At 43.3% G+C, this 23,915-nt stretch overlaps 1 protein-coding gene across 1 annotated transcript in view; it reads left to right on the top strand.

Annotated features, from left to right (window-relative positions):
* The first annotated feature begins 11,222 nt into the window (after window positions 1-11,222).
* erc2 (ELKS/RAB6-interacting/CAST family member 2) overlaps window positions 11,223-23,915 on the top strand; it is a 75,210-nt gene continuing 62,517 nt past the window's right edge. The window contains exons 1-2 of the mRNA XM_045705315.1: window positions 11,223-11,329; window positions 20,295-21,131. Coding sequence (XP_045561271.1) covers window positions 20,454-21,131 — 678 coding nt within the window. The 5' untranslated portion in view covers window positions 11,223-11,329; window positions 20,295-20,453. The remainder of the gene's footprint in view (window positions 11,330-20,294; window positions 21,132-23,915) is intronic.

Genomic DNA, 23,915 nt, shown 5'->3' with positions numbered 1-23,915 from the left:
TTGTGTTCTGACTCACCCTGTCTGTAGTGATGATGTGTTGGGTTCTGACTCACCTTGTCTGTAGTGATGATGTGTTGTGTTTGTGAGAGTGTCATCTTTCCATAGAGGGGTCATAGTTTGTAGGCCAAACCGTTCGGACGCTACAGGTGATTTTATGAGAAGACTGATTTTGGGATGTCTCATGGTCTGACAAACAACGTTCTAGCTCTGTCACCTTTCAAAGCAGATGCAGAAGTGTTACATAGATGGATGTGGTGGATTGAGACACAAAACAGATATCTCTAGTTTAAATTGATGTATTTGTTTGGGGATTTTTGTAATATGCTAATAGATTTCCTTGGGGGTGCTGGCATCGACCTTAGCGTGTTTTAACCTAACTCCTAAACTTAACCTTAACCCTGAACCCTAACCCTAACATCTAGCCTAGCAAGCTAATGTTAGCCACCTAGATAGAATTCGTAACATATCATACGTTTTGCAAATGTATAACATAAAATAGTTTGTACATATCATACGAAATGGATGATGGACATCCACAAATTAATACATATTATACGAAACTTAACATATCATACTAAATTGAGTTTCTCAGATTTACGTACAGCATAACACGAAACGCTCTGAGACCAGGTTGACACCTGGACGGAGTCTGAGGAGGAAGTGAGAAAAATGATCACCGAAAAGCTGCAGATTGGTCATAGGAAGATTGAGGTGGAGCACGCCCATATGTCTGGAAAACCGGAGTCTGACAGACCCAGGCCGATAGTGGTCCAGTTCCTAAGATTCAAGGACAAAATTGCTATTCTGGACAGACCCAAGAACTTGAGAGGAACCAACATCTTCCTCAACAAGGACTTAGGATCAAGGGAGATACTAAAGTGTTTGAGTACTATATCTCTTGACACAATGATGAAAATAATCATGGCCTCCAAACCCTCAAGCTGCATACTGGACCCTATTCCAACTAAACTACTGAAAGAGCTGCTTCCTGTGCTTGGCCCTCCTATGTTGAACATAATAAACGGCTCTCTATCCACCGGATGTGTACCAAGCTCACTAAAAGTGGCAGTAATAAAGCCTCTCTTGAAAAAGCCGAATCTTGACCCAGAAATTATAAAAAACTATCGGCCTATATCGAATCTTCCATTCCTCTCAAAGATTTTAGAAAAAGCTGTTGCACAGCAACTCACTGCCTTCCTGAAGACAAACAATGTATACGAAACGCTTCAGTCTGGTATTAGACCCCATCATAGCACTGAGACTGCACTTGTGAAGGTGGTAAATTACCTTTTAATGACGTCAGACCGAGGCTCTGCATCTGTCCTCGTGCTCCTAGATCTTAGTGCCGCTTTTGATACCATCGATCACCACATTCTTTTGGAGTGATTGGAAACCCAAATTGGTCTACATGGACAAGTTCTGGCCTGGTTTAGATCTTATCTGTCGGAAAGATATCAGTTTGTCTCTGTGAATGGTTTGTCCTCTGACAAATCAATTGTACATTTCGGTGTTCCTCAAGGTTCCGTTTTAGGACCACTATTGTTTTCACTATATATTTTACCTCTTGGGGATGTCATTCGAAAACATAATGTTAAATTTCACTGCTATGCGGACGACACACAGCTGTACATTTCAATGAAACATGGTGAAGCCCCAAAATTGCCCTCGCTAGAAGCCTGTGTTTCAGACATAAAGAAGTGGATGGCTGCAAACTTTCTACTTTTAAACTCGGACAAAACAGAGATGCTTGTTCTAGGTCCCAAGAAACAAAGAGATCTTCTGTTGAATCTGACAATTAATCTGGATGGTTGTACAGTCGTCTCAAATAAAACTGTGAAGGACCTCGGCGTTACTCTGGACCCTGATCTCTCTTTTGAAGAACATATCAAGACTGTTTCAAGGACAGCTTTTTTCCATCTACGTAACATTGCAAAAATCAGAAACTTTCTGTCCAAAAATGACGCAGAAAAATTAATCCATGCTTTTGTTACTTCGAGGCTGGACTACTGAAATGCTCTACTTTCCGGCTACCCGGATAAAGCACTAAACAAACTTCAGTTAGTGCTAAATACGGCTGCTAGAATCTTGACTAGAACCAAAAAATTTGATCATATTACTCCAGTGCTAGCCTCCCTACACTGGCTTCCTGTTAAGGCAAGGGCTGATTTTAAGGTTTTACTGCTAACCTACAAAGCATTACATGGGCTTGCTCCTACCTATCTTTCCGATTTGGTCCTGCCGTACATACCTATACGTACGCTACGGTCACAAGACGCAGGCCTCCTTATTGTCCCTAGAATTTCTAAGCAAACGGCTGGAGGTAGGGCTTTCTCCTATAGAGCTCCATTTTTATGGAATGGTCTGCCTACCAATGTGAGAGACGCAGACTCAGTCTCAACCTTTAAGTCTTTACTGAAGACTTATCTCTTCAGTAGGTCCTATGATTAAGTACAGTCTGGCCCAGGAGTGTGAAGGTGAACGGAAAGGCTGGAGCAACGAACCACCCTTGCTGTCTCTGCCTTGCCGGTTCCCCTCTTTCCACTGGGATTCTCTGCCTCTAACCCTATTACAGGGGCTGAGTCACTGGCTTACTCGTGTTCTTCCATGCCGTCCATGGGAGGGGTGCGTCACTTGAGTGGGTTGAGTCACTGACGTGGTCTTCCTGTCTGGGTTGGCGCCCCCCCTTGGGTTGTGCCATGGCGGAGATCGTTGTGGCTATACTCGGCCTTGTCTTAGGACGGTAAGTTGGTGGTTGGAGACATCCCTCTAGTGGTGTGGGGGCTGTGCTTTGGCAAAGTGGGTGGGGTTATATCCTGCCTGTTTGGCCTGTCCGGGGGTATCATCGGATGGGGCCACAGTGTCTTCTGATCCCTCCTGTCTCAGCCTCCAGTATTTATGCTGCAGTAGTTTATGTGTCGGGGGGCTACGGTCAGTCTGTTACATCTGGAGTATTTCTCTTGTCTTATCCGGTGTCCTGTGTGAATTTAAATATGCTCTCTCTAATTCTCTCTTTCTCTCTTTCTGTCTTTCTCGCGGAGGACCTGAGCCCTAGGACCATGCCTCAGGACTACCTGGTAAGATGACTCCTTGCTGTCCCCAGTCCACCTGGCCGTGCTGCTGCTCCAGTTTCAACTGTTCTGCCTGCGGCTATGGAACCCTGACCTGTTCACCGGACGTGCTTGTTGCACCCTCGACAACTACTATGATTATTATTATTTGACCATGCTGGTCATTTATGAACATTTTAACATCTTGACCATGTTCTGTTATAATATCCACCCTGCACAGCCAGAAGAGGACTGGCCACCCCTCATAGCCTGGTTCCTCTCTAGGTTTCTTCCTAGGTTTTTGGCCTTTCTAGGGAGTTTTTCCTAGGGAGTTTTTCCTAGCCACCGTGCTTCTTTCACATGCATTGCTTGCTGTTTGGGGTTTTAGGCTGGGTTTCTGTACAGCACTTTGAGATATCAGCTGATGTACAAAGGGCTATATAAATAAATTTGATTTGATTTGATTTGACTTCTCTGAAGCTGAGCGCCAGAGGCGGAAAGAACTGATCCCAGCTATGAAAGCTGCCAGAGAGCGTGGGACATTGCTTACATCCGATACGATAACCTCCTTATCCACCCTCCCTCCCAAAAGCCTGAAAAGAGTGAGGGTCAGTAGCTTCAGCCCAACATCACACACACACACACACACACACACACACACACACACCAACTGACACTCTTAAGTGCCTGATTGACTGACTCTATTAGCTAAACAACGTTTTTATTTGACTTATTTTCTATGTCTATCTCCGATAAACTACCCAGGAAAGGGCCAAGAATAGCCTAGATTAATGTATGTAGCTTTAGAAATAAGGTTCATGAACTCAATAACTTGTCAAATCTGATAACATTCATATACTGGCCATCTCTGAAACTCATTTAGATAATTCCTTTGATGATACAGCAGTAGCAATACAGGGATATAACATCTACAGAAAATACAGAAATGCCTGTGGGAGAGGTGTTGCTTTATGTGGTCAGAGCCATTTTGGGGTGCTTCTATAGGCCACCAAGTGCTAGCAGTCAGTATTCGGATAATACTGTATGTCTGCAATGTTTGATAGTGTGTGTGATGTTAACAGAGAGGTCTATTTGCTGGGTAACCTGAACATTGACTGGTTAGCAACTAGCTGTCCTCTCAAGAGGAATCTTCTAACTGTGACTAATGCCTGTAATATGATCCAGGTTATTGCACAACCAAATAGAGTGCTTACCAATAGTGTTAGATGTGACATCCATTTGTATTGATAATATATTCACTAATGCTGCATAGCTTTGCTCCAAAATGATATCAGTTCCCATTGACTGTAACGTTAGTTACTTTAACATTGTGGCAATAAGAAGGAAAGCCAAAGTGCCTCAGTTTGGGCCTAAAGTAATTTGTAAGATATCATACAAAATGTTTTCTCAGGACTCTTTTGTTGAAGATGTAAAACATGTATGTTGGTTTGATGTGTATGAGAAAGTGAATCCAGATGCAGTACTCAAAGTATTTGTAAATTGATTCATGCCAATTGTTGACAACAATGCACCTGTTAAGAAATTAACTGTGAGAACTGTTAGAGCTCCCTTGATTGATGATGAATTGAACAATTTTATGGTTCAAAGAAATTATGCAAAAGAGGTGGCAAACAAGTCCGGCTGCTCAGCTGATTGGTTGACATACCGTAAACAGAAATGTTGTGACTAAACTTAACAAAAAGAAGAAGAAATATCACCAAACCAAGATAGATGACATAAAACACAATGGAAAAAGACTTTGGAGTAGCTTAAATGATATGAGTCAGTTGATGGGTCATTTATAACAAAACCTTTCGATATTGCCAATCATGTCAATTACTATTTCAGTGAACCATCATATTTTTCTATAAAATATCTAATAATGAAAGACAAAAATTGCTGTTTTGAAATTGGTCAAGTTAGGGTGGGAGAGGTGGAAAAACTGTTATCCATTGATAATGATACGCCACCAGGTATAGACAACATTGATGGGAAACTATTGAGAATTGTCACGTCCTGACCATAGAGAGCTCATATTTTTCTATGGTGAGTAGGTCAGGGCGTGACTGGGGTTTTTTGTCTAGTTTATTTATTTCTATGTTTGGTTCTAGTTTCTTTTTTCTATGTTTTTTTGTTGTTGTCTAGTTTACATTTTCTATGTTGTGTTCTAGGTTCTTTTTTCTAGGTTGGGGTTTTCGTATGATTCCCAATTAGAGGCAGCTGGTCATCGTTGTCTCTAATTGGGGATCATATTTAAGTTGTTGTTTTTCCCACTAGTGTTTGTGGGAGATTATTTTGAGTTTATGCATGTAGCACCTCTTTGTCATGTTTTTGTTTATTGTTTATTGTCTGTTTTGCATAGTTTCACATAGAAATAAAGATGTGGAACGATACGCACGCTGCGCCTTGGTCTCTTTCATACGACATCAGTGACAAGAATGGTAGCAGACTGTATTGCCACCCCTGTTTGCTTTATCTTTAACCAAAGCCTAAATGAGTGTGTGTGTCCACAGGTGTGGAAGGAAGTTAACTACTCACTTTCAACATGCATATAGAGAAGGGCACTCAACTTGTACTGCACTGACAGATGATTGGTTAAAATACATGGATAATAAGATGATAGTTGGAGCTGTATTGTTAGATTTAAGTGCAGCTTTTGATGTTAATGATCATAAATTGTTATTGAAGAAACTCACTTGCTGTGGCTTTACATCACATACCATCAAATGGTTGGAGAATGATTTATGCAATAGAACCCAGGGATTGTTCTCTAGCATCAGATACTGTATGTACAGTGTGGTGTGGCAGCTGCCTTGGGCCGTTACTCTTCTATATTTTTACAAATGATTTGCCACTGGTCTTACTGGAGTTGTGCATAAGGGTGGTGTAAAATGAATATGTGCAAACATACTGAATTGTAATCAGATGCATTTTACTGCCCATGATTGGTTAAGACCACCCAGGTGAGGCTATGGTCAGTTGATCATGGTATGAGACACGTGAACATGACAGTTATATCTAGCTATTAAAGAGCTTTGTTAAGAAATATCCTGTCGTAGTGCATCTTATTATTTTGTACAAAGCATTCAAAACAAGATAGGTATGACCATTGAAAACGTTGAGGAAGCTAAACTCCTATAACATCTGTATGACATTGGATGTACAATTATCATGGCCAAGTTATATTGACAAAGTTGTTGTAAATATGGGGAGGGGTGTGTCTGTTATAAGTATGTTCTGTGTTTTTGACACAAAAATCAACCGTATTAGTTGTTCAGGTCTTGTCCCATCTTAATTCCTGTCCGATAAAAGTGCAGCAAAGCAGCAGCTGGCTCAGAACAGAGCAGCACACCTTGCCCTTAACTGCACATACAGAACAACATCCACAACATGCATGCCAGTCTTTCCTGGTTTCCAGGGGTCTCTTTACAGTCCCCAAGTCCAAAATGAATTCATAGCAACGCACAGATTTATACAAAGCCATGATCACATGGAACTCCTTTCCAATTTCTCAGCAAACAGTAACTTTAAAAAAGATGAAATAACATTTCATGGTATGGCAGGGACTGTAAGGGCATACACAGACGCTAACACACACATCATTGTTTTATTGTATTGTTTACATTCGTTTTTAGTTGTAATGTTTGTATATCGTTGTATTTAAAATGTGTGTGAATGTCCTTGTCTATCAGTGGATCAATGTTTTGTTACTTGTCATGTTTTGTGTTTTTTGTGGACCCCAGGAAGAATAGCTGCTGCTTCTGCAAAAGCTAATGGGTATCCAAATAAACAATTCAGACAGTGGGAGAGCACACCTCTTCAACAGTGAGACAGGAGATGACAACAGCTTGCTTCAGATGCAGAAAGAGAAACCAGGAAGATGAGTTTGCAGATGTGTGATTAGTTGAGTGTTTATCCCATCATTATCACTGATTACTGAAAATAATTCTAAGATAATTTCTACCCAAGAGAACCTGCTGAGAATTGCTCTGTGAAAAATGTATTCAGAAGAACCCGTCGTTGATGTTCTGGTGCGTGTCCCAGTCAACAAGCAGAGGCCAACAGAGAGCAGATTGAATCAGCCGCAGACTGTGAATCAGCCAGCAGCATTATGTCTAAATGAATTACAGTTACACTAACATTAGTAAGTAAAAAGGAAGGGATGACAAATGAAAAAGGAGGGTGAGGAGAGAAGTGAATGAACGCACCCTCTGGTTTTCCTCTCCAACCTGCCAGTCACAGACCCTGGCTCTTCCAATGTGCTTGGCATGCGTGAGATTCCTCTAGACTGCATAATCAATACCCCCCTCCCTTCTCCCCATTCCTCCACACTTTCTTAAGTCTTTTTTCCCCCCGGAAATGGGAATCATTGCTGTCTGGACTGCAAGGGAGATCAATGGCTCTGTAATGTGTTGATAGTCATCTCTGGGAAGAGAAAAATAACCGAATATTGCCAGGGGTACACTGCAAAATCTCACTGTCTGCATACCAAATGGCACACTTTTTCCTATATAGTGCCCTATGGCCCTGGTGAAAAGTAGTGCACTATATCGGGAATAGGGTGCTATTTGGGATGCACACACTGCATAGAGGGGAACTAAAGAAAATTATGACCTATATAGAAACAGGACAATGAATTAATGAATGTGTGATTAATGAACGGGTATCTCTCTGTATTCGTGTGTGCATAATGGTTCTGATGATCTTCTCTCTTGAGCCTGTCACCCACATTCATCGTCAGTGTTTGCAGCACAGTTGCGAGCATGTGAATGTCTATAACAGGGGGGTGGTGCTGTACTGAGGGGACTTTTTTATTTTCAACATTAAGATCACTCACATCCACAGAAGAGCCTGTAAGGTTTAGTGATGCTTTTCTTCTCTGTGCAGAATGCATACCTCATAGTGATGTCATGCCGTGCGATGTCGATGTAATGCACTCAGATCGATTTATAGTGTGCTGGGTCGCCGTGGCGATGGCCACTTAATTTATGAGTCAGCGCTGGCTGTATACAGGAAGGAAGGAACCTGGGCTGCCATCACCATGACGATGGGAGAATCCATCATGTGATTAATGATTCCAAGGCACTGAATGCAGGGCTCTAAGGCTCCCTGATTCTAAGAGAGAGAGTCGTTGGCTGATTCACTGGCTTATAGAACGGAGACCCCCACAGCCAGGTAACACACCCAACACCGACCCATAGAGGAACCACTTATTTCACCATCCTATAGCTACACCTCGAACACGTTAACAACCACCTATGCCACATAAACAAACAACCAGATTGTATTGTGTGTTGATTGTGATTCATTGGTGTCATAATGGCACACTTATGGCCCTGGTCAAAAGTTATGCACTATATAGGTAATAGGGTGCCTCCTCAAGGAACCACACAAAAGAACTATAGACCTGTGTCCCTCCTTTCTTTTCTTCCAAAACACTTGAGTGTGCTGTCTGGTCAACTTTCTCGTTATCTCTCTCAGAACGATCTTCTTGACCCTAACCAGTCAGGCTTCAAGACGGGTCACTCAACCGAGACTGCTCTTCTTTGTGTCACGGAGGCTCTCCGCACTGCCAAAGCTGACTCTCCTCTGTTGTCATCCTCCTAGATCTATCCGCTGTCTTTGACACCGTGAACTTGGATTGCATCCTACCTGGCACGCCGCTCCTACCAGGTGACGTGGAGAGGATCTGTGTCTGCACCACGTACTCTCACTACTGGTGTCCCCCTTGGCTCAGTTCTAGGCCCTCTCCTCTTCTTTCTATACACCAAGTCACTCGGCTCCGTTATATCCTCACATGGTCTCTCCTATAATTGCTGTGCGGATGACACTCAACTACTTTTCTTCTTTCCCCTTCTGACACCCAGGTGGGGACATGCATCTCTATGTGACTGGCAGATATCTCAAATTGGATGTAAACCCACCTCAAGCTCAACCTCGACAAGACAGAACTGCTGTTCCTACCAGGGAAGGCCTGGCTGCTCAAAGACCTCGCCATCCCGGTTGTCAACTGTACAGTGTCGCCCTCCCAGAGTGCAAAGAACCGTGAACCCTGAACAGCACTCTGTCATTCTCTGCAAACATCAAAGCAGTGACCCGCTCCTGCAGGTTCATGCTCTACAACATCCGTAGAGTACGAACCTACCTCACACTGGAAGCTGCGCAGGTCCTAATCCAGACACTTGTCATCTCCCATCTGGACTACTACAACTCTCTGTTGGCTGGGCTCCCCGCTTGTGCCATCAAACCCCTGCAATTTATCCAAAACACATCAGCACACCTGGTTTTCAACCTTCCCAAGTTCTCTCATGTCACCTCGCTCCTCCGCACCTTCCACTAGCTTCCAGTTGAAGCTTGCATTCACTACAAGACCAGGGTGCTTGCTTATGGAGTAGCAAGAGGAACTGCCCTCCCTATCTTCAGGCTATGTTCAAACCCTACATCCCAACCCGAGCACTCCGTTCTGCCACCTCAGGTCTCTTGGCCATCCAACCCCTACAGGAGGGCAGCTCCCGCTCAGCCCAATCCCCCAAAATAATAATAAAAGAACACTTAACCAGCACCACACATGTGAGATGTGGTTGTCCCACCTAGCTATCTGGAGATGTGGGTTGTCCCACCTAGCTATCTGGAGATGTGGTTGTCCCACCCAGCTATCTGGAGATGTGGTTGTCCCACCTAGCTATCTGAAGATGTGGGTTGTCCCACCTAGCTATCTGGAGATGTGGTTGTCCCACCTAGCTATCTGGAGATGTGGTTGTCCCACCTAGCTATCTGAAGATGTGGGTTGTCCCACCTAGCTATCTGGAGATGTGGTTGTCCCACCTAGCTATCTGGAGATGTGGTTGTCCCACCAAGCAATCTGAAGATGTGGGTTGTCCCACCTAGCTATCTGGAGATGTGGTTGTCCCACCTAGCTATCTGGAGATGTGGTTGTCCCACCTAGCTATCTGGAGATGTGGGTTGTCCCACCTAGCTATCTGGAGATGTGGGTTGTCCCACCTAGCTATCTGGAGATGTGGTTGTCCCACCTAGCTATCTGGAGATGTGGTTGTCCCACTTAGCTATCTGGAGATGTGGTTGTCCCACCTTGCTATCTGGAGATGTGGGTTGTCCCACCAAGCTATCTGGAGATGTGGTTGTCCCACCTTGCTATCTGAAGATGAATGCACTAACTGTAAGTTGTTCTGGATAAGAGCGTCTGCTAAATGACTAAAATGAAAAATATAAATACAATAAAAAGATAATCCTATCCGAACAATTCTATCTGCTTCAGGCATGGCTTGCTTTGAGAAGATTCCTGTTCTTCACGGCATTGCTCTCTTCTGTTCTATTTTCTCTCCTTCTGGTCTCCCTGCTACAGTAGGTGGTAAACATCTGTCTTCATCCAAACTCCATCCATTCCCAGGACAACTGAAAAGTTTCCCCCCCAAGGGACATGGGTTTATTCCATTCAAGAACAAAAGATTCTCCTACGTCCAGAGGCATTTTCCTGAAATGAGGATACTCCCTACACCTCTCCACACCTCCCCACTGAGCCCCACTATTCCCTATATAGTGCACTAAAAGTAGTGCATGCACTACTTTTAGTGAACTATATACAGTAGGGAATAGTGCACTATATAGGGAATAGGGTGCCATTTGGAAAGCAAAAGGCAGCCAAGCCAATCAGAGCACTCTCAATGCTATGAGCTGAGCATAAAATGGGCCTGAGATGCTTCAACCAATCAGCACAGACTATTCTGCATGAGACACATTTAGAAAAGGTCATAAAATCAGCACACAAATTATAAGAGTTATAGGGGATGACAAGCCTGGATGAACTCTGGTTGAACACAGTAGTTAATGGTCCATCATGGTGATTGATGGCACATTGGCTGTGAAATTAGACTAGATGATAGTGGGGGTGGTGGGGGTTGGCAAACTGCACCAGCCAGTTACCAAACAATTCCTCAACTTACTAAATAAGTTGTTAAACCTACACCCTCCATATTACACCCGTGAGGATGGTGACCATAAAAAGCAGGGAGGTTAATGATTAAGTCTGATGAATTTGTGAGTAGTAAAATTAGATTTCTATATTGGGATTACACAGTCACGTTTCGATGGTTCAATACTCTGCTCTCTTTTGACTGCCCCTTTAAATCAGACTGTGCTGCTCTGTAGTAGGTAGCGAGAGAGAGCGCGTGTCCGCTGCCCAATGACAGCGCAGGATGCTAGACTGGTGTGAATGGAGTTGCTGTCTCTGAAAGGTGATGGAGAGGAATTAACTGTAGAAAAAGGTACATTTCTATTTGATTTAATCAAGATCAATGCTGATATGTATGATATAGAGCAGTACTGACTCAGTAAATGTGTAAATAGTAAAGTGTTTTCGATGTGTGGGTAAAAAATCACTCCCAATCCTTTCGTTGGATTGTATAGTAGATGCATGCATGGGAAAAACGTACAAGGCAAGGTAATTTGTAGTCACTCTGTTTTTATCATGTATAGGCCCATTTCACTCATTCGATCCGGGTGAAAATCTAATTTGTTTGTCGGCTCATTTCGAGTAGAATCGGTGTCCAGGAAAGGTGAAAGAATTGCATATATGTCTATTTAATTTTCAATATAATGGATTTCGAGGGCGTTAGAATCGTATTTTATCTTAATATGGCCCAGTGCTCTGTAATGTAAGGTTTTATACATCTAGTGGCTAACTGTCATACATTATCACATTGCATTTAGATAAAATGTATATAGTCCAGTGAAACACGAAATATCACGGGCACGATACTGACAATTCGACATATTAAACGTCTGTAATGCTCCAGGGTTTCATTATGTCATATATTTCCTTATTAGAATCATTCAGGGGGAAGCATTTTACAGATGCTGTCATTATGAATTAGACATATTTAGCAAAATTGATACCAGGATCTTATTGATACTGTATATCATTTAGGATATTAGGCTACTAAACATTATCGTTTTATGTTCCAACAATTTTTTAAAAGCGATATGAGAAGAATCCTACAGCTAAATGTCCCCCCTCAAACTAATGAACCCCCTTCAGAAATTGACATTTCATGTTGGCTAACTGACAAAGGTGACAGCCATTAGGAAAAACGTTTTTCTGCTATCTGATCCTCTCAACCAATAATGAAAGGCAAGGGGAGTGATTTCAATTGTGAGGTTGGGTGTCTTGTCAATGGCAACGCTTGATGATGGTCATTCAATATTATGTAGCCTACTTGTAGTCTATATACATAATTTGCCCCACGTAATTATTCTGCACAGTTGTAGCCTATGCAGCTGACCTCGTGCGGCACGAGTCGTGCCGATGTTGAGTACATTTTAAATGATGTCCAGGTGTGAATGTTTGTATTCAAGCTCAAGCCTAAGGTACCGTATGCATGATGGCTGAAACATTGACCATTTACATACATTTGTGACTGGAAAAATGATGCCACATTGGCGTGTAGTTATGTGATTTATAATGATATTTAGAGAGACATTGCTGTGGTCTTATGTGGATTTCGATTCCATCATGGCAAGAGTAAAGGCCACCAAAAGAAAGGTTGCGCGTGGTTGATGAAAGGAAAATGACATGGCCTTATAGAAATGTAGACAGCCCCAAAAGCAGCATTATTTATTTACACAGAAACACCCAGGGCCTATATGTGCGACCGATTCCGTGCCACATCTCTGAATCTCCGACGACAATTTCTTCTGCACAGTCCTTCGCTTATAGTTATTTTGGCCCTCGCAAACACAGCTGCTTACGCGTATCTGCCACATAACACCTGCCTTTATTAGGCTAAGAGTATTATCATCGTCTGGCTTGTTGATTGCATATGCAAATATATGAAATGTGTTTGACTCTTGGTTCAGCACCATGGACAGCACCGCAGTTAGCGCTAACGCTGTTTGTGGATTCAGCTCTGATGTTGGGTCGATTCAGCACCACAACCCTGACCGCTTTAATGGGAGAGGATTGTAGGCTCCTGTGTTGATGTGGCTTCACAGACAGAAGATATAGGCTTTAGCTCAGTGGGATAGCAAAGTCTTGTTGCACCCAGGAGACCTGGGGTTTGAACCCAGCTGGTCACATGCAGTTCTTGATGCTTTTCCAACATTTCCACTACAGACTTCACAAACACTTTGTAGCCATTGGCAGCCAATTGAAGATAAGAATTGCCAGCCTCCTGATATGCATGTTGTATAACTTGTTTGAGCCTAATTAGCTACAGCCTCTGAGGGACTGGCTGCTGAAAAAGCTACTTGTTTAGCTAATACAACTGCTTCAGTCCTCTCAGCTAATGTAGGCTGACATATTACACCCTTTCCAATGGATTTCATTTCATTCACTCTGCCATTTTGTATTTTTAAAGCTTCTTGTTGCAGAAAACGTCTGTCATCGTGTTGTTGTAATTACCTCTACTTATGTATTTTCTCACAGGTATTTCTTCAATATTTCAATCTTGTCCCCAAAATGCTTAGCCTGGACCCAGATCTGTTTCTGCTGTCTTGCCAAGTCCTATGGTCATTGTAATTTCCAAACACCAGGCTGTAAAATACTTTCATTACCTGCAATATCCTTGTGGGACTTCATAGACAGACATACAGCCATATCACATCGCACATCAATGCTATCTGATTCTGAAAGGGAGAAGTGGTGCAGTGCTATAGGCAAAGTCAGGTCTGGCTGAAGGGCAGGCACATAATGGTTCCGGTAAAGATAGTGGCCATCTTGTCCTCACCCTTACCCTGGCATGGAGGGAGGAGTGAATGGTACAGGTGACCAGACCATCTGTAGTCACTCTCACATTTCCTTTCTCCTTCCTCTATCCACCCACACCGGAATTCACAGGAAAACTATTTTTTCTTGCTTTTTCAAACTTAAGTTAGCGTGATGTAAGAGGACTGCCAACCCAGGTGCTTTATCGCTGTAAGCCCAGACAATGCAGTCACCATGGAAACCATGTCTTCTGAGAAGATGATGTAAGTGTGGCCCGGAAGGAAGGAAGAATACAGCCCAGTTATCACCACAGACAGACAGACAACACCATCCCTTAAAACAGCCCAGTTATTCTGATAATACATTTACATTTTAGTAATTGAATGCAGACACACTTATCCAGAGCGACTTACAGTTCATCTTAAGTTCACAGTTCATCTTAAGATAGCTAGGTGGGACAACCACATCTCAGTCATCTCCGTCGTAATACAACCAATCAAATCTAAATGAGAGGGCGGTGGGCGGGACCATGAAGAACAGCTACAACCAATTAAATGTTTGACTTGATAATATAATCTTACTAGAAATAATTGGAAAGAAAGGAGGGAGGGAGGGAATAAAATGGAAGATGCTCTTAGACATATTGCACTTTTTTACACTGGAGCCTAACAAAATGAGTCTGGTCCAAGATCTGTTTGTGGTCTTGCCAGCTCCATTAAGTTGGCATGATAGCACAAACAGACTGGCACTGGGACAAAAGTACAAATAAATACAATGTTAGATTGACACTGAAGAGCCTGAGTATAACACACAGCCTCCTAACGTTAGGTAAAATAAGTGGTCTAACAATAATACATCTAAAAACATTGCATTACATAACACTGACATACAACCACCATGTGGCTCTAAGATGATTGGCTAGAGTCTGAGAGTGCTATTGGGAGTGGCTAAGTGTTGCAAAATTCCAGTAACTTTCCCAAAACTACCAGAAACCCAGCATTTTTGGAAAACCAGAGAATTTGGGGAAAGTTGCTGGAAATGTGCGACACTAAAGTTTTTAGAAAACTACTGATGGTGCTGGAAAACCTAGAACCTGATCATGCTGCTTGATTGTTGTAAAATGGTATTTTAGGATACGTCCCAAATGCCTCACCATTCCCCATATAGGACACCACCCCTGACCAGGGCTCTGGTCAAAAGTAGTGGACTACACAGGGAATAGGGTGCTACCCGGGACACAGATATTCTCATATTCAGTTGTAGAATCTGACTAAATACAGACATAACCACCACTTTGGAAACCTAAAATACATAAAACTTAATAAAATTCAAACATGTACACGAAATGTACATTATCATTACTTCCTCACAGAAAATAAGCAAACTAAACTGAAGAAAAATATAAACACAACATGCAATCATTTCAAAGGTTTTACTGAGTTACAGTTCATATAAGGAAATCAGTCAATTAAAATAAATTTGTATGGCCCTAATATAAGAATTGCACATGACTGGGAATACAGATACCTAAAAAAATGAGCCTCACAAAGGGCCTCAGGATCTCATCACGGCATCTCTATGCATTTAAATTGGCATTGATAAAATGCAATTGTGTTCGTTTTCCGTAGCTTATGCCTGCACATACCATAACCCACAGCCACCATGGGGCACTCTGTTCACAACGTTGACATCAGCAAACCACTGATCCACACGACGCCCTACACCTGGGGTTTTATGCATACTAGCGTGCTGTGCTCTCTCATGCGCCAAGTGCATTCTCCGAGGACGTTATCTTGAGTATGTTCTTGTGAGGACGAGAGTGTGGAGAACGGATAAAGCATTACATTTGAGAAGCACTTGCTCCTCCCCATTCACCAAACTTTCTTCCAGCTAAGACAATGGCAACAATAGAGACCAAACAAGATATACACAAAGCAAACATTTTGCTTCATAATTATCAGCTGGATTTATGTGAATCCTTGTAATCTAGCTAGCCAAACATAACCTAAAACTAATGTTATGCAAGGTACAGTAGATGTCAATTCTTCGTGGGTAGCTAGCTAACAATTCTTTGTGACTAGTCAGTTAGCCCTATTGACTTACTATAGAATTACCCATTTACTGAACCTTCCTTCTTCTAGCCAGGACAGTGGCAATATAACCAAGATATACACAAAGCAAACGTTTTACTTCCTAACTATCAGCTAGCTATATGTGAATCGTAATAATGTAGCTAACCAGATAGTATAATAGACAAAAATGACCTAAAACCAACGTTATCGAAAGGTAGATGTCAATTCTTTGTGGGTAGCTAGCTAACAATTCTTTGTGGCTATCTGGCTAGCTAACAGTTGTAGCTAGCCAGTTAGCTCTATTGACTTACTATGGGCTTGCGACCTACTCACACTACAGTGGGTATTGTAGGCAGGTAACCATGCCAAAATTAACACAGTATGTATTTATTAACGTATCAACATATAATATTGTAGTCAGGCAACATATGAGATGTGAATAGGCAGCATTTCATTCCGAAGTTTTGCTCTTCAGCCCAAATAATGATTTCAAGAAAATGTGCTTCATTTTTTAAGTGGTTGCATCGTATTTCTTTGCATACGTTCCGTTGAAGCTTGCATCGATGCATGCTTCAAAATTTGTTCAAATGGAGTACGTATTCGAGAAGTGCCCTCCGTGCTCCGTTTCACATATTTGGACTCATGCTCCGACGGTCTCATGCTCCAATTTGCGTGCTTGGAACACAGTGGTATGCATTTTGAGAAACATCCCTGGTCTGCGGTTGTGAGGCCGGTTGGACGTACTGTCAAATTCTCTAAAACAACATCGGAGGCGGCTTATGGTAGAGAAATTAACATTCAATTGTCTGGCAACAGCTCTGGTGGACATTCCTGCAGTCAGAATACCAATTTCATGCTCCCTCAAAACTTGAGACATCTGTGGCATTGTGTTGTGTGACAAAACTGCACATTTTAGAGTGCCATTTTATTTTCCCCAGCACCTGTGTAATGATCATGCCGTTTAATCGGCTTCTTGATATGCCACGCCTGTCAGGTGGATGGATTATCTTGCAAAGAAGAAATGCTCACTAACAGGGATCTGAACAAATTTGTGCACAACATTTGAGAGAAATAAGCTTTTTGAGCATATGAAACATTTCTGGGATTTTTTATTTCAGCTCATGAAACATGAGGCCAATACTTTACATGTTGCGTTTATATTTTTGTTCAGTGTAAAACAAAAACAGTTGAATGGATTTGTAGAAATACTAAGTATAGAGAGGGAGACGTTTTGAGCACAATTTACACGTTCACACTCAGACCAAAACGCTGTAGTGAACACACACATGTGCATGTTCACAGTATTACGCTACCCCCCCTCACACACACACACATGGAGCAGCCAAAATACAAATTGCAATTATGTTGGTAAATCCTTCAGAGCTCAAATAAATGTCTTGTTTCTGTACGAACAAGTTATCCCCACAGACAGACAGACAGACAGACAGACAGACAGACAGACAGTCAGACAGCACCATCATCACTTAAAACAGCCCAGGTATCCCCATAGACAGACAGCACCACCACCATCCCTTAAAACAGCCATTCCTCTTTGGGTTTCTTCTACCAGAACCCTATTTGCTTCCTGTACCTCCTGAGCCCTTTGATAACACTGGGGGAGCATCCCAAATGGCACCTATTCCCTATATAGTGAAGTACTTTTGACCAGTGCTCATAGGACTCTGGTCAAAAGTAGTGCACAATATAGGAAATAGCATTTGGGACACAAACCATATACTGGAGGCTGTAACCGCTCAGCTAAATGTGATGGCCAGAAACGTGGCTGCCATTTTGACGACTCTGGTGTATAATGACTCCACATGGAATTGAGCTCACATGCTATTGTGCATGCTAATGTGCGTCCAGCAAACACTAGCAGTAGCCTACAGTAGGAAGCATTACGTTCACACACTGCTCTGTACTCTGTTTCCTAGATGGGAATTACTATTCATTTGAAATATAGATTTAAATGGCTGGATTAAATCCGTATCACCAAAGTATCGTGGAAGATCCGCCTAAAAATGTAAAGGTAATTTCCGATTGAGCCGGCATATGCAGCGTTTACCGTGAACGCAGTCTCTGTGACCATGGGAACATTGCCTTAAGTTGTCAATCGTGCTATAAAGTGGATCTTCAGCGTTAGAGACTGAATAGAGCCCTTAGCTATACCATGACAGCACAGCTGTATGATGTAGGTCTATAGATGGACAATTACAATACATTCGTTTAACCCTTTGATTATGTGCCATTAATACAACAGCAGAAGCTCCATTTGTCTTTATTTTTAGCACAAAAGATGAGGTACAGTTGCAGGCATTCTGCCTTCCCCTGGTTCCTATTCATTAGTGCAAACCGTAGCAAAACAGTTTGCAACAGAAAATGAAAACAAGTGTTTATTATTCAATAACATTAGGGTAGTCCCTCCCTGTTTCAGTCCATTTTCTTCCATTTGGTGACTAGTGAATGTGACCCTGGGGTGTGGAGGGATAAGAGTGATTACATACGGCTGAGTGCTCCAGAAGAGGAAATGGAAGCGTGCGCAACTCTGGGGGATGTAGTCTCTAACTGATATCCAGTCACTCACTAAGGTGATTGCTTATTGACATGTATTATATATTATTATAAACTGGATGGTTCGAGCCCTGAATGCTGATTGGCTGAAAGCCATGGTATACCATGGGCATGACAAAACATTTATTTTTACTGCTCTCATTATTTTGGTATCCAGTTTATAATAGCAATAAGGTACCTCGGGGTTTGTGATATATGGCCAATATACCACGGCTAAGACCTGTATCCTAGCACTCTGTGATGCGTCGAGCCGAAGAACAGCCCTTAGCCATGGTATATTGGCCATATACCACACCCCCTCAGGCCTTATTGCTTAATTATACCATGCCATTGTTGAATACTTATTTCTGATTGGCGGAAAGGGGCATTCTAGAGTGTGCATTATTTCCCCTATAACGCACATTAGAATTCAATGCCTGTAGTTTATTCTTACATGTTCTATGTTTGAGTTGCTTTTGACAGCAAAAGTCAAATTCATAACATTATTGGCATTGTTGAATTCGATTTTCATAATGGCAAGCTAGGACTGATTCTTTGGTTAGATAAACTAGTCTGTTTGTTTGGTTACCACCGCAACTACCATAGCTATCTAGTCAACTTGCTAGCTACTTCAGTGGATGTTGAACACATTTCCTGAGGCAAATGTGTTAAAGCTGCAACAAACACTCAAACTGGACAGTTTTATCTTAATCTCTTCATTCAAAGACTCAATCATTTACACTCTTACTGACAGTTGTGGCTGCTTTGCGTGATGGGGCTCCCGAGTGGCGCAGCGGTCTAAGGCACTGCATCTCAGTGCAAGAGGCGTCACAATAGTACCTGGTTTGAATCCAGGCTGTATCACATCCGGCCGTGACTGGGAGTCCCATTGGCCCAGTGTCGTACAGATTTGGCGTAGGCCGTCATTCTAAATAATGGTTATGTTTAAAATAAACATGTATTGTAGTCTCTACCTTTGTGCTGTTGTCTGTGCCCAATAGTGTCTGTACCATGTTTTGTGATGCTACCATGTTGTGCTACTGCCATGTTGTGTTGCTACCATGTTGTTGTTATGTTGTGTTGCTACCATGCTGTGTTGTCATGTGTTGCTGCCTTGCTATGTTGTTGTCTTAGGTCTCTCTTTATGTAGTGTTTGTTGTCTCACTTGTCGTGATGTGTGTTTTGTCCTATATTTCTATATAAGAGGCCTTTTGCCTTTTGGTAGGCGGTCATTGTAAATAAGAATTTGTTCTTAACTGACTTGCATAGTTAAATAAAGGTTAAATAGCCATGGTATAAAAGGGATCATCAACTCGGGGCTCTTTGTGTTCTCTGGAAAATAATGCAACTCCATGGAAGGTCAGTTCCTTGATGAACACACCTTCCACGTTGTTCATTATTTTCCATTGAACGCATAGCCCCTCATTGAATATCATTTGCCTCGGAGTGTCAGATGGGCATGGCACGTGGTTTTATGCCTTTATGATAATATAGTTGCTATACTATGTACTACTATGCACAGTAGGATAGGTGTTCTCTGCTTTCTGACTGGGTCAGCACTAATAGGACTGGGATGAGTGCCTGGGCCGGGGGAAACCAGGGTGATGCTGTGATTACCAGTGGGTTCACTTAGAATTGGAATCCTTTCCTGTAAAATAAACCCACAGAGCCACAGGCTGGTGACTCACTCACCCAGCTGTCAATGTGAACGGGAGGAGAGCAGCTCTTTACAACACCACACCCACCAAACCCTACAGGGGGGTTAGTGTGTGTGTGTGTGTGTGAGAGAGAGAGAGGAATGTTTTTTTGTATATGCTTTTGAAGTTATTTTATTTTATCTAACACATAAAATATGCAGCAGATTTCTTGTCATTATGATGACAAATTCTTCTCCCATTTCCACAGATCTGTCGACGTTAAGGCCCTCCACCCACACAGGCATGCAGTGAGCCACCTATGTGTCTCGCAGAGAGAGGGTACACTGTGATCGTTGCAGCGCACCCCTGGTAAGGACCCTGTGGCGTGCGTCCGGCCAGCCCAGGCCACACCTCCCTCACCCAGGACATGTACGGCAGTGCCCGAGCAGTAGGCCACATCGAGAGCAGCCCTGCACGGTCCCCACGACTGCCTAGGTCCCCCAGGCTGGGCCACCGGCGGGCCAGTAGTGGGGGTGGGAGCAGTGGAGGGGGCAAGACGCTCTCCATGGAGAACATCCAGTCGCTGAACGCTGCCTACGCCACATCCGGGCCCATGTATCTGAGCGACCATGAGGGAGTGGGCTCCACCGCCACCTACCCCAAGGGCACCATGACGCTGGGGCGTGCCTCCAACCGGGCCATGTATGGGGGGCGTGTCACGGCCATGGGCAGCAGCCCCAACATCGCCACGGTGGGGCTGGGCCACCACACTGACCTGCTGTCCTACAGCGACCTAGGCTCCCTGTCCATGCTGCAGCACCACCACCACCACCAGGGGGTGCCGTCTGCCCTGCTGCGGCAGGCGGTACGTGGTGGTGGGGGGGAGCTGCTGGAGATGCAGGCCACACTCCGGGACATGCAGCGGGAGAACGACCTGCTGAGGAGAGAGCTGGACCTGAAGGACAGCAAGCTGGGCTCGTCTACCAACAGCATCAAGAGCTTCTGGAGCCCCGAGCTGAAGAAGGAGAGGATGATACGTAAAGAGGAGGCGGCACGCACCTCCGTCCTCAAGGAGCAGATGAGGGTGACTCACGAGGAGAACCAGGTTAGAACACAACATACCTTCTCCCCTCCGCTACTACTTGGTAGTATAGACTTGGAAGTGCACACTTGATAGTGTGTACTAGGATTAGTGTGCACTTCTACAACTCAATCTCCCTTTACATCTCACTCCGACATCTGTCCCCTCTCTCTATGTTTCTTTCTGGATCTCTCTCCTTTCTTGTCACAGTTTCTTACATTTACATTTTAGTCATTTAGCAGACGCTGTTATCCAGAGCGACTTACAGTAGTGAATGTATACATTTCATAAATTTTTTTGTACTGGCCCCCCCGTGGGAATCGAACCCACAACCCTGACACCATGCTGGCGTTGCAAACACCATGCTCTACCAACTGAGCCACAGGGAAGGAGGGAACAGTTTCTCACTGTTCTCGTTCCTGTCTCGTCACTCTAACTATTCTCTTTTTGTCCCAAGGTATTCTCTGTCTCTACTCCCTGATGTCCAATAATTATCACACCGTCATGTTTATTTAATACATGTGGAAACCTTTTTGGAAAGAGGTGTTGGTGGTCCTAAATGTTTCATAACCCACTCCTCCCCCATTTAGAGGAGTCCTCAGAATGTATGGGAGGTATGGACGGAGGGAGGTGGATACGCATGCAGTAAGAAGCTTGTAAAATAATCTATCTAGATTCTACAGTAAAATGGTACTGTGGTAAAATCATCATAATTAAGTACAACTTCGCAACTCTACGTTTCAGTGCAGCACACCACACACTGTACAGTATATCAAATATTGCACTTTGTAAAAGCATCCTGGTTCATCCTGGTTTGTTTTTCTGGAGGCTTTATCCAAATTGTGCCCAAGAGATTGTGCCCAAGTGATTGTTAGGCTGCAATACTGCCACAGCTGATTTTAGGGCTTTGGCCACAGCAGTGGTGGCTGGTGGGTGGAGATATAGGAGGACTGGCTCATAATAATGGCTAGAATGTAGTGAATGGAATGGTATCCATGTGAATGGTATCCATGTGAATGGAATGGTTTCCATGTGTTTGATATCTTTCCATTCATTCCATTCCAGTCATTACAATGAGACATTCTTATATATCCACACACCAGACCCACGGATGGATGATGTAAGGGCTATGTCCACAGCCAAATGTGACTTGATTGGTCTCTGTGCCTTCCCCCTGTGTCTCTGTATGTTGGTTGTGAGGGTGTGGAGTTAGTGGCCTAGTTACATCACTCCCACGTCTCCAGTCTGCAGGAGGTTCAAGGACTGGAGAGGAATGTCAAGGACAAAGCAATGTCTGAGACTCTCTCCCTCTCGCACCCTCGATCTCTCTTTCACCCTCCCTGTCTGCTCTTCTCTATCTATCTATCTATCTATCTATCTATCTATCTATCTGTCTATCTATCTGTCTGTCTGTCTGTCTGTCTGTCTGTCTGTCTGTCTGTCTGTCTGTCTGTCTGTCTGTCTGTCTGTCTGTCTGTCTTATTTTTATTTCACCTTTATTTAACTAGGTAGGCAAGTTGAGAACAAGTTCTCATTTACAATTGCGACCTGGCCAAGATAAAGCAAAGCAGTTCGACACATGCAACAACACAGAGTTACACATGGAGTAAAACAAACATACAGTAGAAAAATATGTCTATATACAATGTGAGCAAATGAGGTGAGATAAGGGAGGTAGAGGCAAAAAAGTCCATGGTGGCAAAGTAAATACAATATAGCAAGTAAAACACTGGAATGGTAGATTTGCAGTGGAAGAAAGTGCAAAGTAGAAATAGAAATAATGGGGTGCAAAGGAGCAAAATAAATAAATAAATACAATAGGGGAAGAGGTAGTTGTATGGGCTAAATTATAAATGGGCTATGTACAGGTGCAGTGATCTGTGAGCTGCTCTGACAGCTGGTGCTTAAAGCTAGTGAGGGAGATAAGTGTTTCCAGTTTCAGAGATTTTTGTAGTTCGTTCCAGTCATTGGCAGCAGGGAACTGGAAGGAGAGACGGCAAAAGGAGGAATTGGCTTTGGGGGTGACCAGAGAGATATACCTGGTGGAGCGCGTGCTACAGGTGGGTGCTGCTATGGTGTTGTTTGTTGCGAAATAGGAAGCCAATTCTAGATTTAACTTTGGATTGGAGATGTTTGATGTGAGTCTGGAAGGAGAGCTTACAGTCTAACCAGACACCTAGGTATTTGTTGTTGTCCACATATTCTAAGTCAGAACCGTCCAGAGTAGTGATGCTGGACAGGCGGGCAGGTGCAGGCAGCGATCGGTTGAAGAGCATGCATTTAGTTTTACTTGTATTTAAGAGCAGTTGGAGGCCACAGAAGGAGAGTTGTATGGCATTGAAACTCGTCTGGAGGGTTGTTAACACAGTGTCCAAAGAAGGGCCAGAAGTATACAGAATGGTGTCGTCTGTGTAGAGGTGGATCAGAGACTCACCAGCAGCAAGAGCAACATCATTGATGTATACAGATAAAAAAGTTTGCCCAAGAATTGAACCCTGCGGCATCCCCATAGAGACTACCAGAGGCCCGGACAACAGGCCATCCGATTTGACACATTGAACTCTATCAGAGAAGTAGTTGGTGTACCAGGCAAGGCAATCATTTGAGAAACCAAGGCTATTGAGTCTGCCGATGAGGATGTGGTGATTGACAGAGTCGAAAGCCTTGGCCAGGTCAATGAATACGGCAGCACAGTATTGTTTCTTATCGATGGCGGTTACGATATCATTTAGGACCTTGAGCATGGCTGAGGTGCACCCATGACCAGCTCTGAAACCAGATTGCATAGCGAAGAAGGTGCGGTGGGAT

The sequence above is a fragment of the Salmo salar genome, chromosome ssa22 (assembly GCF_905237065.1).
Source record: "Salmo salar chromosome ssa22, Ssal_v3.1, whole genome shotgun sequence".
In the NCBI taxonomy this organism is placed as follows: Eukaryota; Metazoa; Chordata; class Actinopteri; order Salmoniformes; family Salmonidae; genus Salmo; species Salmo salar.
This window is presented reverse-complemented; position numbering and strand designations above follow the sequence as displayed.